Source organism: Zymoseptoria tritici, chromosome 6, assembly GCF_000219625.1.
Source record: "Zymoseptoria tritici IPO323 chromosome 6, whole genome shotgun sequence".
Lineage (NCBI taxonomy): Eukaryota > Fungi > Ascomycota > Dothideomycetes > Mycosphaerellales > Mycosphaerellaceae > Zymoseptoria > Zymoseptoria tritici.
Genome location: NC_018213.1, coordinates 659,868 through 674,734, shown reverse-complemented (window position 1 = coordinate 674,734; position 14,867 = coordinate 659,868). Strand labels below are relative to the sequence as shown.

At 45.0% G+C, this 14,867-nt stretch overlaps 1 protein-coding gene across 1 annotated transcript; it reads left to right on the top strand.

Annotated features, from left to right (window-relative positions):
- Positions 1 to 13,244: 13,244 nt before the first annotated feature.
- On the top strand, positions 13,245 to 13,976 carry MYCGRDRAFT_104758 (uncharacterized protein; the record flags this gene model as incomplete). Its single annotated transcript, XM_003851884.1, has 3 exons — positions 13,245 to 13,504; positions 13,570 to 13,752; positions 13,868 to 13,976. The coding sequence occupies 3 exons, from the start codon at positions 13,383 to 13,385 to the stop codon at positions 13,917 to 13,919; spliced, it is 357 nt and encodes a 118-aa protein (XP_003851932.1).
- Positions 13,977 to 14,867: the final 891 nt, after the last annotated feature.

Genomic DNA, 14,867 nt, shown 5'->3' with positions numbered 1-14,867 from the left:
GACCTCGAATTTTATCGAAAAACCGCTATTCTTACTAAACGACCCTATCCGCGACCGAACGAGCCTATTATAACGCAACCTGCCTCTATCGCGACCTAACGTAAGCAATTCGCTACTAACGGCATCTTTAAGGGCAATCCGTACATTAACTACCTTAACAAGCCCTCGAACAAGGCCGATTTAGCCTAGTTCTACCTCTTTGCGCGCGACTCGCCGGATAAGTAGGTAGCTAATAATAAGGACGAATATTACCTAAAGTGTTATAATTGCTCTAACCGCGATTGTTTCTAGGTATATATACATAGGGTTAAAAGGGGGCTTTCGGGGGCTAATATAGTTAAAAGATGCCGGAACTAGTTATTGTTTGTTTGTTTGTTTGTTTGTTCTATTTACGTCCTTTCGGAGTCCAAGACTATGTAGGACGGCCTTGCGCGTAAGGCAGTAGATCTATTTACAATCAAATTCTTTCGGTATTCTTTAACCTTAGGGGAAAACCCCGTGCCTAAGGTAGAATCTACAAAGCAGAATCTACCGAAGGACTTTAAAAGCAGCGCAAAACAAAGGAAATCCAACGAGTGTCGTACAGCCGGGGCTGTAGAATTTTCGCGTATCGTTGTCTACAGCTAGGGCTGCAGAATTTTCGCGCTAAGCTTTTTGTAGAATTTTTAGCGGATCCTTCCGCTTCGCACATACGCTACGAATTCGAAAGAGATGTAGCGCAAGGCGATGTAGCGCAAAGGCGCAAAAGGCAGCTGTCTAACTCGCTGCCTTCTCTTGTCCTTAATATGCCTTTGTAGTATCGTAGTAGCAGTTCTATCTACGATAACGTAGGTTAATCGTAGAGTTGTGGATTCTACCGTTGTTCCAGCTCTTTAAAGTGTATGTATACTTCCTTCGAGGGCGACGAAGTCTCTAGAGAAGGGACATGCGATTTCGATTCGGATTTCGAGGAGGTGCGCGTATAGGGCAGAGTGGACTGCTTCTTTCTTCTTCTCGTTCGTAGCGTAGAGGGCTATTCGTTCGAATCGTGCTGTTGTTCTATAGCTTGTGTTTTAATAGGAGGCGTACCTCTAGGTCGTGTTGTTGTTGTAAGGGAAGAGGGATCGACGGCCTCTCCAATCCTCCGGAGGAAACTTAGCTCTGCAACGACGGTATCGTCGCAGGTTCGTAGCCGGCACTACGTACAGGTGTTCCTCGTCGCCGACCGCCGGAACTAGTTAAAGGCAACATTACGAGGGCTAATACGCTCCGTAAGGCCGCTATTGCCGCCGATAGTACCGAAGCGATAGCTACAGCGGCTTGTTCGGCCTATAAGGCGATCTACGTACGCATTTAGGGGTATATGTAGTTAGTTCGGGTCTGTTTAGCTCCGTTAACCCCCTTTTAGGCGCTTTAACTCCTTTACCGGTGTTAACGGCCTCTATTTGTACTAAGGTAAGGACGAATTCGACTAGAAGGGACCGCTTATACTTAGAAAGCACGAGAAGTTGCTCGCTAAGGAGGCTATAAAGCGAAAGAGGGAGCTTATAAGTATTTAGGTCCCTCCTTACCTAAAAGTGCCCTACTAACCCTAATAGGGTAAAGAAGTGCCCGATACCCCCTACAAGCGACTTATTCTAGCCTAAGGATCTACCGAGGACCGCCTAAGGCGTCGCGTTCGGGCCCTTTCGGCCGCTCTAGACACTGTCTATACCCGTACAGGCGCTAAGAAGGGCTCGAAGGCCTCCGTTATAGAGGGAGTACTCCGTCCGACCGAGTACGACCTCTCTAGGGACCTCGAGCCTAAGGAATAAGCATGTAAGCGCTTTTTTATATTTCTTTTGTCTCTTTTAGCCTCTTTTAGGCCTATTTTAGGACTAATAGGCGCGGTAACGCCCGGGTTGTTTCTTTTTGCTACGACTTAGCGACTTATAGATTAGATAGAATTAAAATAACTTTACTATGCTCGATTGTCTCTCGTTGTGTAATAATGTCGTCCTTAGGGGCCCGTTTGGCCCCTAATTTCCCCCCCTAGGATTTTACTAGGTTCGTAAAATTCTTCTAAGGTAGAATTTTTTTTTAAGGTAACTAGGAACCGGACTAAGGAGTCTATATAGTGTTAACTAGTGTCTTTTAGGCCTTAATAGTAACTAACAACGCGTTTGTATATCTATCGTACTAGTCTACCGCCCTTAGTACCTCCTATGCTTCTATTAAATGCTCTTATCGTAGTAGGGCTAATATAAGTCGTAGGTTCCTAAGTGTTTTTAGACGCGGGCCAACCCTTCTACGCGACCCTATATATCTATCTGCTATATTGTTTTTTACGCTTTAGGATCTTGTCTACTATATAAACGTCGGGGTCCTCTAATCGGATCTCCTTTAGGCTCTTCTAGGCCCGTTTAGTAATTTTGGTAGGTTTCTCCTCCTCTAGTAGGGAGATGTAGAATGTAGGATAGATGTTTATCGTTTCCGGTAGTTCTAGCGTATACGCGACGTCGTTTACGACTCGCTTAATCCTATATAGGCCGACATACTTATAATCGAGCTTTTCCGACGGCCGGATAGACTTTAAATATTAAGTAGAGAGGTACATACGGTCGCTAACCTTATATGTTTTCGCAGTTTTGCGAGCATTGTAGTATCGTGCGTGTCTCTCCTATAACGTAGCTAGTCTTTTATGTAGCGTTTTCTATAGGCTGATTACTCTATGCGCTATCTCCGCCGCACTAGGAGCTTTGCCCTCTAATTAGGGCAGGTTAGGCTATCTAGCGGTAATTAGATCGCGAACGTTATATACTTAGAATAGTGTTACCCCTATTGTCGCATAAACGCTATCGTTGTAAGAGAATTCGGCTACCGACAGCATCTGTACCTAGTCGTCCTGTTCGTAGTTGTAGTATACTCGTAGGTATTGCTCTAGCGTTTAGTTCTAACACTCCGTCTAACTGTCCGTTTAGGGGTAATATGTAGTGCTTAGGCCCCTTCGGACCCTAAGGTAGTAGTAGAGCGTACTCTAGAACTTAGATATAAGGATTAGTCCTCTGTCGGACGTAATTAACTTAGGAGTTCCGTAAAGGTAGAAGATCTCTCTTAGGAAGACCTCCGCGAGGGTTTCTATATTAATGTCTTTCTATACGGGAATATAGTAGGCTATTTTAGACTACCTATCTATAACGACGAGGATTAAGTCGTATATATGCCCTATAAACGTACTTAGGGGTAGATCGGTAATAAAATCTAATGTTAGGTCCTCCTAGGGCCCGTTTAGTAGAGTTTCCGTATAGAGTTCTCCGTATAGGCTATATCGCTATAGCTTCGCCCTATCGTATGTCTAGCAGCTGTTTACGTAGTCCTTAACGTATTTTCTTATATCTAGCTAGTAGAACGACTGTTGCAACAGCTCTAGGGTCCGTTTAAAACTAAAGTAGCCGGCTAGGGGATCGTTATAGTACTAGCAGAGAGCTGCTAGGCGTACTAGGCCCGTAGGCACGTACAGTTTCCGTTCGTAGAAGAGGAATTCGCCCTATATAGCCTACCTTTAGGTCTATTCCGGCGGATCCGGGTTATTTATAGCTAGTTCGACTATCGATGCTATAGGGTTATGTTTTAGGCTTTCGCGTATTGTATTAATTAACGGGGAGTCTAATAATTCTTCTATTAGAGTGCTCGCTATTATATACATTTTGCTATAGTAGGTCCTAGCGAGCTATAGATAGTAGGTTATAACTACTATTATAAACCGGACGGGGCTAGATTCGGCCGTCGTTCCCTCGGACAGACCTAGTTAGTACCGAAGGGTATCTAATGTAGGAGCACTGTCGCTCTCGTTAATCTACCGTCCCGAGTAGTCCCTATCTTCTAGGTCTAGGCGTCTACTTACTCCGTCCGCGGCGGTATTAAGCGACCCTAGGTTATACGTTATACAGAAGTCGACGTTTAATAGCTGCTCTGCCTATCTTACCTGTCTTCGGCTTAGTTGCTTAGTTGTTATAAACTATTTTAGGTTATAATAGTCTATTAAGACCTTAATTTAGTGCGAAGCGCCCTTAACGTAGTGTCTCTAGTGCTTAAAGGCCTCGACTATAGCGAGAAGCTCTTAATCGTATATATTATAGTTCCTTTCGGCCGCGTTTATCTTACTAGAGAAGAAGGCTACTAGGTGCTAGTGCATTTTGCCCTCCGTTTTATGCGGTTAGGACAGTACTACCCTAACGGCGAACCTAGAGGCATCTATTACGACGCGGATAGGCAGTTTTAGGTCGAAATGCTATAAGATAGGCGCTTTAATAAACCTAGTCTTTAACTGCTAGAATGCTTGTACTGCGTTAGGTAGGAGTTCGAAGGGAACTAATTCCTCCTTTCTCTATCGGTGTCCGCCTTTAGTACTATTTAGGCCTCTCTCTATTAAGCGGTTTAGTAGGCTAGCTATGCGGGAGAATCCCTTAATAAACTAGCGGTAGTAGTTCGCAAATCCGATAAAGATGCGAATGTTCCTAACTAAGGCCAGAAGGGGCTAGTTAGCAATAGCTTAGATCCTTTCTACCTTTATTTCGACCCTTTTTAGGGTTACTACGAACCTAAGGTAGCCGACTTGCCGCTTAAAGAACTCGTACTTTAATAGTTTAGTAAAGAGTCGGTATCTTCTAAGTCTCTCGAGGACTATCCTAACGTGTTTCTTATAGCTTTCGGCATCTTATAAGTATATTAAAATATCGTCGAGGTATACTATAATATAGTAGTCTAGTAGGCCCCAGAGGGCGTAGTTTATATATCCTTAGAACACTACTAGGGCGTTAGTTAGCCTAAACGGGACTATAGTGTACTTAAAGTAGCTATACCTCGTCCGAAAGGTAGTTTTCTACTAGTCGCTCTCCTTAATTCGGATACGATAGTACGCGTCTTATATATCTAGCTTTGTAAAGAACTTTACCGGCGCTAGCTAGTCTAGCGATTCCTAGACGAGGGGTAGGGCGTGTCTATTCTTAATAGTAACGGCATTAAGGGCCCTATAGTCGACGTATAGACGTAGGCTACCGTCCTTTTTCTTTATAAAGAGGATGCCTACCCCTACTAGGGAGGTCGAGGAGCGGATCTACCCCTTTTCTAGGCTATTAGCGAGGTAGTTGCGTAGAGTCTCTAGTTCTATTATAGAGAGGTTGTATAATAGGCTATATAGGGCCTCCTTACCTTCTTCGAGGTCGATACTAAGCTTATTCGGCCCCGTCTTAGGGAGAAGGGACTCGTTTCCTTCTACGAAAACGTCCGCGAAATCCGAGAATTCGCTTAGAAGTTCCGGTTCTTTTAGCGCGTCGTCTATACGTTAAGCGGCAAGGGCCTAAACGCGCCCCGAGGGGATGCCGGAGGCGTCCTTCTAGAACTCTTCGGGTAAGACGAGCCTAACCGGCCTCTATTGTCTACCCTTCGTCCCCTTCTAGGTAACGCTTTTGTAGATAAAGTTCACCCTCGGGTTCTATCGTTCTAGCTAGGGCATGCCGAGGACTAGTTAGAACCCGTAGATTCTTCCGACTACGAAGGTTTCTATATATCCTCTTATATATCCTTAAGTGTCCGTTACTTTAAACGGGACGCAGCATTCTCCCTAAATAGCTATCCTCTAGCCGTTTAGTACTACGTATTAGGCCGTTTGCCCTAACTCGGGGCTTAGGCCTAGCTCTTTAGCTACTATATTGTCTATAAAGTTACTTTGCGCTCCGTAATCGAGTAGTGCTCGGAGTGTCTTAGTCCTATTAGGACCCTATATCTCTACTTTAAGGCGTATTAGCCCTTCCCCTATAGTTCGGGTAATTCCTCCTAGCTCGGCAGCCTTTCTTTAGGCCTCTAAGTACTAGACTTAACCCGTAGCGGTTAGAGGAGATCTACTACAGGCTCTCCCTTTTCCTAACTAGTCCTTATTAGGGCATTCCTAGCGCCGGTAGCCCTCTTTACTACATATCTAGTAGGCGGTAGCCGACTTCTCCTTATTAGCCGCCTTCGGGGGGGTTTTAGCCCTTCTCGGCCTACTTAGGGGCTTATTGTTTTTGTTTAGGTGCCTTCTATTAGTTTCGTCGACGGAAGTCTTTACTAAGCGTTTTTTGTTAAATTCCTATATCTGTCGGTACGATATATTAGCTCGTTCCTCCGCATCTACGAGGGTCGTAAGGGTAACTTAGCCCTATTCGAGCCTGTTTCTAACTGCCGGGGTAAGAGCTCCCTTAAATTTATAGATTATCCTAGGAATGTCGGTACAACCGATCTTATCCTACTATTCTTTTAGATAGTTTATTAGCCCGGTTAGGGTCCTGTCGCCCTATTTAGCCTCTTTAATATTATCTATAGCTCTTTAGGTGCGTTCGTCTTTTGTACCTATAGAATCTAGTATTACGAGCTATATATTGCTTTATATTAGCCGAATAGGTAACTTGTTAAGAAGGTAGCGCTTCTAGTGCTACTTTTAGGGTCTCGCTATCTATTCTTTAGCGAATTCTATCTTTTCTTCGTCGGTAGCTATACTAGCCCGGTTAATTGCTCGGTTAATGTCTTCCTACTACTATTCCTAGTCGGCGCAGTTCTTTCCCTCGAAGATGTAGGGATTCCGGGCCTTTAGGAGCGTGTTCTTAGGGATAGATAGCCGAACTAGGGCATCGGGCAGGATAGTAGGGATAGATCCGTTCTATACCTAGGCGATGCAGTTCCTTATAGCCTTATTGCGTACCTAAAGAAGGCTAAGCTAGAGGAGGCGCTCCTATCTAGCGGTAGCGGCCTCTTCCTTACGGATTTGTTTATTAATATTATCTTCTTCTCCCTTAGGTAGAGTGTCTTCTTCCTATAGAGGGTTCTCCGGTTCTTCTTTGCCCTCGTTAGCGGCATCCTAGTACCTAATAGGTTCTTCTAGGTTTTTAGGCCCGCCTTCGGCGTCTTCGTCGTCGCTAACGGTAGTCTAAGTAGGGGTTTCTATAGTCTCTGGGTCGTTAGCGGGTTCGTTCGTACGGCGACGGGTGCTCTTGCTCCCTAATAAGCCGGGACGAGACGAAGCTATCTCGGAAGTAATTCGTCGTACTATAGGGAGGATCGAATCGTATATAAAAGGTGCAGTTAAGAATAGAGTAGCAGTATAAATTACTTTAGAACGGACTCGATTCGATACTCTCTCGGAAGGAGGAGATTCTACGTATCCTTATAATACAGGCGTAATCTAGCTCGAACGAGCTCGAAAGGCCTTAGTAGGGGTGCATATGCCGCTAAGGCAGGGGATTAGATGCCGATTGTCGGTATTCGGCGGAGGCAGATGTAACAGCTAAATATTAAGGCTACGTTTAGAACGACTAGAATTATACCTCTTAATGCATAAGCAGTCCTTAGCAAGCTACTACTAACACTCGTTACCGACGTCTTACTACCGAAGAAGCGCACTTAAATCGTACCTACTTAATTCGCACTATTAGGCTCGTTTTACGTAGATAAGAACGATCTACTAACGCCCTTATTACGAGCAGCACGACTACTAGCAACGCCCTTATAACAGCCTCTGTAGGAAATAAGCTCCCCTCGATATACGCTAGCTATACGCAATCGGTTAAAAAGGACAGCCTCTAAGATAGCGCTACATAACGAGCTAATTAAGTCTATTAGTAAGGACGAGGGTAAGAGGATTAGCCGGTTATATAAGCAAGCTATTAAGGGCATTGTAATTGTAGTAGACTCGTATAACCTCCTACTCGTAGAAAACACTAAACTCCGTAAGAGTACTGCACGATCGATATAACGGAAGGCTACTAAGAAGCTAGTTACTAAGGGGCAGCGGTTTAATGCTTCCTTCCGTAATAAGCTACTCGCTAAGCTAGCTAACAAGGAGCATCTTAATGCTACAGTCTAGCATTGTAGACAACGCATTGTTGCCCTTAGAGCGGTTAAGGCAATAAGGCAAGGGCTTGTAAGGGCACGTTAGACTATCGCTCGTAAGGAACGAATACGCTCTAATAAGCTAGTAGCTATAAGCAAGAGCAAGAGCTAGCAGAAGGACGCTATATATAACGAGCTCTTAATATTATTCCGTAAGGACGTAGTAATAAGGCATAAAGGGCATAACATTCTAGTGCTAGCTGTTTAGCGCACCCTTAACCGCATTAATAAGGATCTTGCAGCGTAGAAGGAGGCTAAGGAAGCCGCTCGTGTTGCTTATAACGCATAGAAGGAGACAGTAAAGAAGGAGACTACTAACATAGCCGATAGGGTAGCTATAATAGAAGCAATCTATACTAAAGCAGACCTCCTCAACGACATAGTTATTGCTTACTTTACGAGCCTTAGAGCGGCAGCAACACTAGCGGCTATTAAATAGCTAGCCGCTAGTAATGCCGATAATAAGGCTAAGGATAAGGGCAATAGTACCGACGACGACGACGACGAGCCCTTCTACCCTTAACAGCTCGATCTAAGGCTCCGTAAAGCCTTACTACAGCCTTCCTTACTACTATACGGTAAGGGAAGCTATTAATATACCGACAACGAGTTAGATTAGGCTCTTAAAGAGGGGCCTAAGGTAGATAGCGGTATTAGCTACTTCTAAGCTATTCTAAGTCGATTGCCGCCCTTAGAAGCAGTTTCTTATTAATACCTATTAATTGTTCTTATCTAAGCGACGCTTCTTATTAGCTAGTAAACTTACTATCTTATTTAATAGTAGTAGAGGTGTGTAGCATAAAGCCCCTCTTAGTAAAGCTAGCTAATAAACTTCGTGCGATAATTATAACACTACTACTATTTTATACGAGCGCTTTCTTTATTGCCTCTTAGTAAACAGATAACGCTCTTTTATTTAGCCTACTTAGAATGTTAATAGGACGTCTAGTTAAGGTGCAATATAGTAGTGTTAGTAAATATAGCTAAGGGGGGTAGAGTGCTAAGGCGCTACTAACTTCTAGGTCGTCTAACTTCCTCCTTGCACACGTTATAGGCTAATAAGCTTTTAACAACAGCCCTAAGGCAGCTCCTTCTCGCCGCTTATGTCTAAAAGCATATGCCTAAGGTTAATATAATTTTAGGGTCTACAGCTTTTAGTTTACCTTATAAGGACTAAGGGCACGTTCGGAGAATCTCTACACCTTATTTAGCGTTATATATATAAGGTTACCGAACGCTAAACTGCGGCTAATTCGTATAGCGTTAGGTAAATATAGTTACCGAACGGTTGTTACAATATAAGGCTAGCGTAAATAAGGCTATATTATCCTCGTATATTATATAGAGTTTTATTTACTTCGGCTTGCCCCTTTAGGCGACGATATAGCTACAGTATTAAGCTAAATTGTAGGCTCTTGTAGGGCTATATTAACCTTCTCGTTATATAACACTATATCGCGCTATCTAAGCGTTATTTATTAGTCCGCGTTAGACAGCTATGTAGCTATAACGCTGTCTTATAAGATCGCTAAACAAGGCCTAAAAATTCTCCGAACGAGCCCTAATAAGCCTTTATCCCTTAACCGTCGGAAGACCTCGTTGCCTCCGGCACCGACGTGCATTAACTACCCTACACCCGGCTTTTGCTTAGCATACATTCGCGCGGCGGAGTAACATAGAACTTAACGAGTTGCCGGCGCTAATGCCGCTATAAGGACATTAATGCGACCCATCGGCATTTAATGTAACCTAACATAATCCGACCTCGCCACGTAAGGAAGTCTTAATAGGCTTCTGTTAGTGCTGAGTATTAATTGCCTTCTAATTATAAGTAATGTTACTCTGACAGACCGGCCCCTGCAAGGCGACGTCTATTAACTATACGAACTCCCTCGACGATATCGCAGACTCCTTTACCTCGTGTATTACCGAATCGATGCAGGGAGCAATCCTAGAGAAAGTAGTACACGCCTACGCAAAACCTTAGTAGAATAGAGAGCTACGCACGCTACGCCGTACAATATCTAGAACATATAGACAGACCTTTACCTACAGACGTACGCCGACGCTAGACGAGAAAGAGGCGTATACGAAAGCGAGAAACGAGTACTTCTAAGCTATTAAAACAGCTAAGAAGAACTACTAGAACGCTTTCCTTAAAAAAGAAGACTCGAAATCTATCTTTAAAGCTATGTCCTATACTAGGAATAGCAGCCGAAGACAGATACCTATAATAAATAACGAAGATTCTTTCGAGGGGAAATATAAGGCCTTCTTCGAAGCCTTATTTCCGCGCCCTCCTACTAAGGAACCTCTACCTAGCCGTTAGGAAGCGTATACAGCTGGGGATTAGGGCTGGACTACGCTAACCGAAGAGGAACTCGCTGCCGCCTGTAGTACGAAGATAGTAAAAGGAAAAACGCCGGGCCTAGACGGTATTACGCAAGCTATTATTAGTAAAGCGTATAGCGCTATTCCTATTACCTTTCTACGTATATATAGTAGGCTACTTAACGAAGGACACTACCCCCGATGCTAGAAAGTTGCGATAGGCGTAGTTCTAGCAAAGCCGGGAAAACTAGACTATTCGGTCCCTAAGGCCTACCAAGTTATCTCTCTCCTAAACTATCTTAGTAAGATTAGCGAGAGAATACTCGCAAAACGCCTAGGGATTATCGTAGAGACGAAGCCCCTTTTATACGACTCGTAGTTAGGAGGGCGAAAGAAGAAATCGGCTATCGATACGGTGCTTCTCTTAACGAACGAAATCGAGGAGAATCGAAGAAAGAAAAAGAAGACTTCGGTTATCTTCCTCGACGTAAGAGGAGTATACAACTACGTTACAAAGAACCGACTATTAAGAATAATAATCTAGTTAAGGCTTCCGTATAGCCTTATATATTAGGTTTAGTCGTTTATAAGTAATAGACGCTTACGAATAGTATTCGACGGATAGATATAGGAATTCTAGGACGTAGAGATCGGCGTTCCGTAAGGTAGCCCGATGTCTCCTATCCTCTTTCTTATCTATACGCGCGACATATTCTTCTTGCTATAAGGAGTTACTCCTAGTTCCTACGTCGACAATATTAGACTATCTACCTCGTCTACGTCCCTTAAGAAGAACTCTAAGGTACTAGAACGTAAGGCAAGAAGGCTAATAGACCTAGGAAAGAAGAACTCGATTACTTTCGACCTAGCAAAGACAGACCTAGTACACTTCTCGAAAGGGAAAGGGTCCGATTGCCCGGTAATTCTTCTAAACGGTAATATTGTTCGCTTAGTAAAGAAAGTAATAAGGTAGCTTAGGATTTAGCTAGACGCCGGTCTTACCTTTAAGGAGCATATTATAATAAGAGCGGCATAAGCACAAGCAGCATTCTATCGATTAGAAAGACTAGCAAATACCGAACGCGGTCTATCTTCTATATCGTTAAGAAAGATCTACCTAGCCTGCGTTACTATAATAGTAGACTACAGGGCCCCGGTTTGGTGGCGGTCGAAAAAGAGCATAAAACCTCTAGTATCTCTACAAAGTAAAGCTTGTAGAAAGATCCTAGGCGTTTTCCGTACCGCCCCAAACGTCCCGTCCGAAGTAGAGTCAAATCTCTTCCCCCCGGATCTACGCCTAGAGAGACAGTCAATTTTATACTCTCTACGCGCAGCAAAGCTACCCGAAAACCACCCTATAAGACTCGCTATCCAAAGCGCGCCTTCGGATACGCGAGAAGTCCGACACGAGGACTCGAGAGAGATACTTCCGCAAAAACGACAGAGAACACAGATACAACTACTCTGTTATCGACTCCGACAATACAAGCATTTCGTAGAACACGAGAGGGCTAACTACGCAAAAGACGATCTCTTTAGCGTCTGGAAAACCCGATACGAAATAGCAAGACAACGGGAGATTAATAAGGTACCTAGGAATACAAATAGCTACCTTAGTCGATTTCCATGGAGCTCGCCAGGAAAACATAGAATAGGAGGAAGACGCGCTTTAACTAGTGCCTTCTATACTATCCTATTAGGACACGGATACCTAAAGTCCTATCTCTATCGCTTTGGACACGCAACGACGCCAGACTGCCCTTGCGGACGACGAGAAACAGCAGAACACCTCGTATGTAGCTGCCCTATCTACGATGTATTTAGGCCACTACCGCTACGACAAGCACAATCTCTACTAGAAATAGTAGAAGATAAGGAACTCCGGAAACACCTCACTACCTTTCTCTCGGATACAAAGATTGCTTCTAGGTCCTGGCACCTAGCAAGAGGCGAAGACGAGACCGTCTAGCCTACACTCCTTTTACTTTTCCTTATTTGTCTTTCTTTAAAGTCCTTCGATACTAGCTTGCTACTATCCTAGGCACGGGTCTTTCCCTAAGGTCAAGAGATACGAGAGAACAACGATTGTACATAGATAGACTGCTGTCGCGAGACAGCCGTCCTACATAGTCATAGACTCCTACAGGACGTAAATGGAACAAACAAACAAACAAACAAAACAGTCCTTGCCCTAGGCTCGAACCGTACGATCTGATCCCCGCCATCAACGTGATGCGTATCACACGAGATTGGTGGAAGTTATATTTACCTTACCAGTGCCATGGTGACCCACTCAAACCATGTCATATTCAAGGTGCCTGTAGTACACGGCCCTAGAGCATGCTAAAAGGCTTGCAAGCGCGAAAAGGTCGTCTGGACGGTCCCTTCGAACCTAGTATCTCCCTTGTTTACACGACGCACGGGCAAGACCAAACCTACAGCGTGTGAGCGCATCGGACGGGTCACCGTTCAATCCTTGTCCGCAGGCTGATGGCCGGATTGCAAGGCAGTCAGCCAATTCAACCCCAGACATAGCCCCCTGACGCCCACCACCGGTGACCCGTCCGATGTGCGAAGATGCTGTACAGTATGTTAATACCCTTGTAATAGCGTGAATCACCACCGGCGCTGCGACTTGACTGTACCTCGCCATTCGTCCTGCTCACGACAGGACCTACCCTGTACAGACCATACTATACCCTGCATAAGGAGATTACCGGAGCTCATGTGGTCCAGGAAGCGATCAAGGAGCGGGCGTCGATTTATGCTTTCCGGACGAGACCTTGGAAGACACCTGATGTCAGCTCGTAAAAGCTTGGGCGGTTCTTCAGACTTCAATAAAGCTATCTCAGCTGCTGGGTGCTGGAAGAGTCGACGACCCGACGCGGTCCGCGAAAGTTCAATAGACCCAAGATGGCCCTGGTAGGGGTGTCCAAAGTGTCGATGGTGTGCTGGAATCTCATGGGAAGCCGGGTCGTCCAACGGCCATAAGAGTCGCTCTTTGCCCTCCTCATCATCACTTCAGATTATCACTTCAGATCGTCACTTGAGATCATCTTCAGATCATCACTTCACGTCATCTTCAGAACATCACTTCGGAACATCACTTCAGATCATCATCCAAAACATCATTCCGAAATATCATCTTCAGCTCTTCAAACGTTCCCAAGATGTTGCCGAAGCAGTTGTTCTTCGCCGCTATGGCTTTCACTTCTCTGGTCCCCGAAGTCGTGGCCTATGAATATGAAGGTGGTGATCTGTGGTGCTATTCTACCCCGCCCAAGAACAAGCGGTCTGTCTTTCGTCCATCCCAGATTGTCTGCGGCACCCGCTAATGTTATACTGTTTGCTTTGCAGGGGTATCTACGGCAGTAAAGTAGTGCCATGTGCACCTTTGAACGCACAGGACCCAGACGATGACCGATCATTCTGCTCACGCCAGTGTGCCATACTGTGCCCAAAATGCCCAGCCTCAAGTGCAGGTCCGCTGTTTGTTGGTTGTTTGGTCTCTACGGTCCCAGGCAATTCACACCTCACCAGGTAAGAGACTGAAGTGCAGAAGGCCTCCATCGTCCGAAACTGTCTTGGGCACCGGGCCTTCATCCATTCCGCGCTGTCTACAATGTCCGCTGACCTGATACGCTTTGCTTTGCAGGTGTTTCTGCGGAGGCCCCGTCGGCAAGAAGAACCCTCCCGGATGTCAATAGAGGCTTCCTCAGGGCCGACGATACTGGGTCACCCTCCGCTCCCTCGATGTGGTCTATCAGCACGGAATGATATAGTGGCCGCACGTCGATACCTCGGGGCGCGGGCCGGATCTGGTGAAGCGCGGATGGATGGGTCTTGAGAGTTCGTGCGTTGCTCTGTGGAGGAATGAGCGACAAGATGGCGGGTGCGCAGGGCCGACCTCAACGTCGGCTTTTGGTTTCTTAATGTGTGTTTCTGTTAAAAGGGCAAGCGAATGTGTGTGAGCGACCTTAACGTCGACGTTTGGATTTCATATTGCGGATTTGGGAGCATTTCGATGGGCTAAGACGTGGGATGATCTCGGATCACGACATTGTTCATCTGCAGATACTTTATGCATTGTCCTGTTGTCGGTCCTTCTGTTGCATCAATTCTGTTCTCGTCTCCCGGTTTGTTATTGCGTTGGGGTAGAGGACATGAAGGGGGGATGTTCTGGTGGCTACATGCAGCTCCGCTCGCCAATCTTGGGTACGCATTACGAGGCAGACGATGAAGAGAGCAAATTGTCTGGTCGACGGCACGCCGTTCTCAGAGAGCAATAAAATCGGATGGGCGGCGATCAGGCTGCTTGTTAGTGTAGTGCGGTTAGTGGCTGGTCATGGTTAGTGTAGTTATTAGTTAGTGTAGTTAATAGTTACTGCCCTCTTAGTTAGTGTTAGTATAAACCATACTATCGTTAGTAACTAGCCGGAAGTGTCTCCGAGCTAATAGGATTAATAGAATGCGTAAAATCCGTATACCTTATTTTTAACGCGTTTACGCGTATATATAATACTATTTCTACTACTTCTTTAACCGGTTATTATATCTATTGTTCTACCTCTTACTATGCCGTTTATATAGCTAATATCGTTATCTAGTTACTTTAGCGAGTGCTAGTATATCCTTAACCCTTAGAACCCTAAATA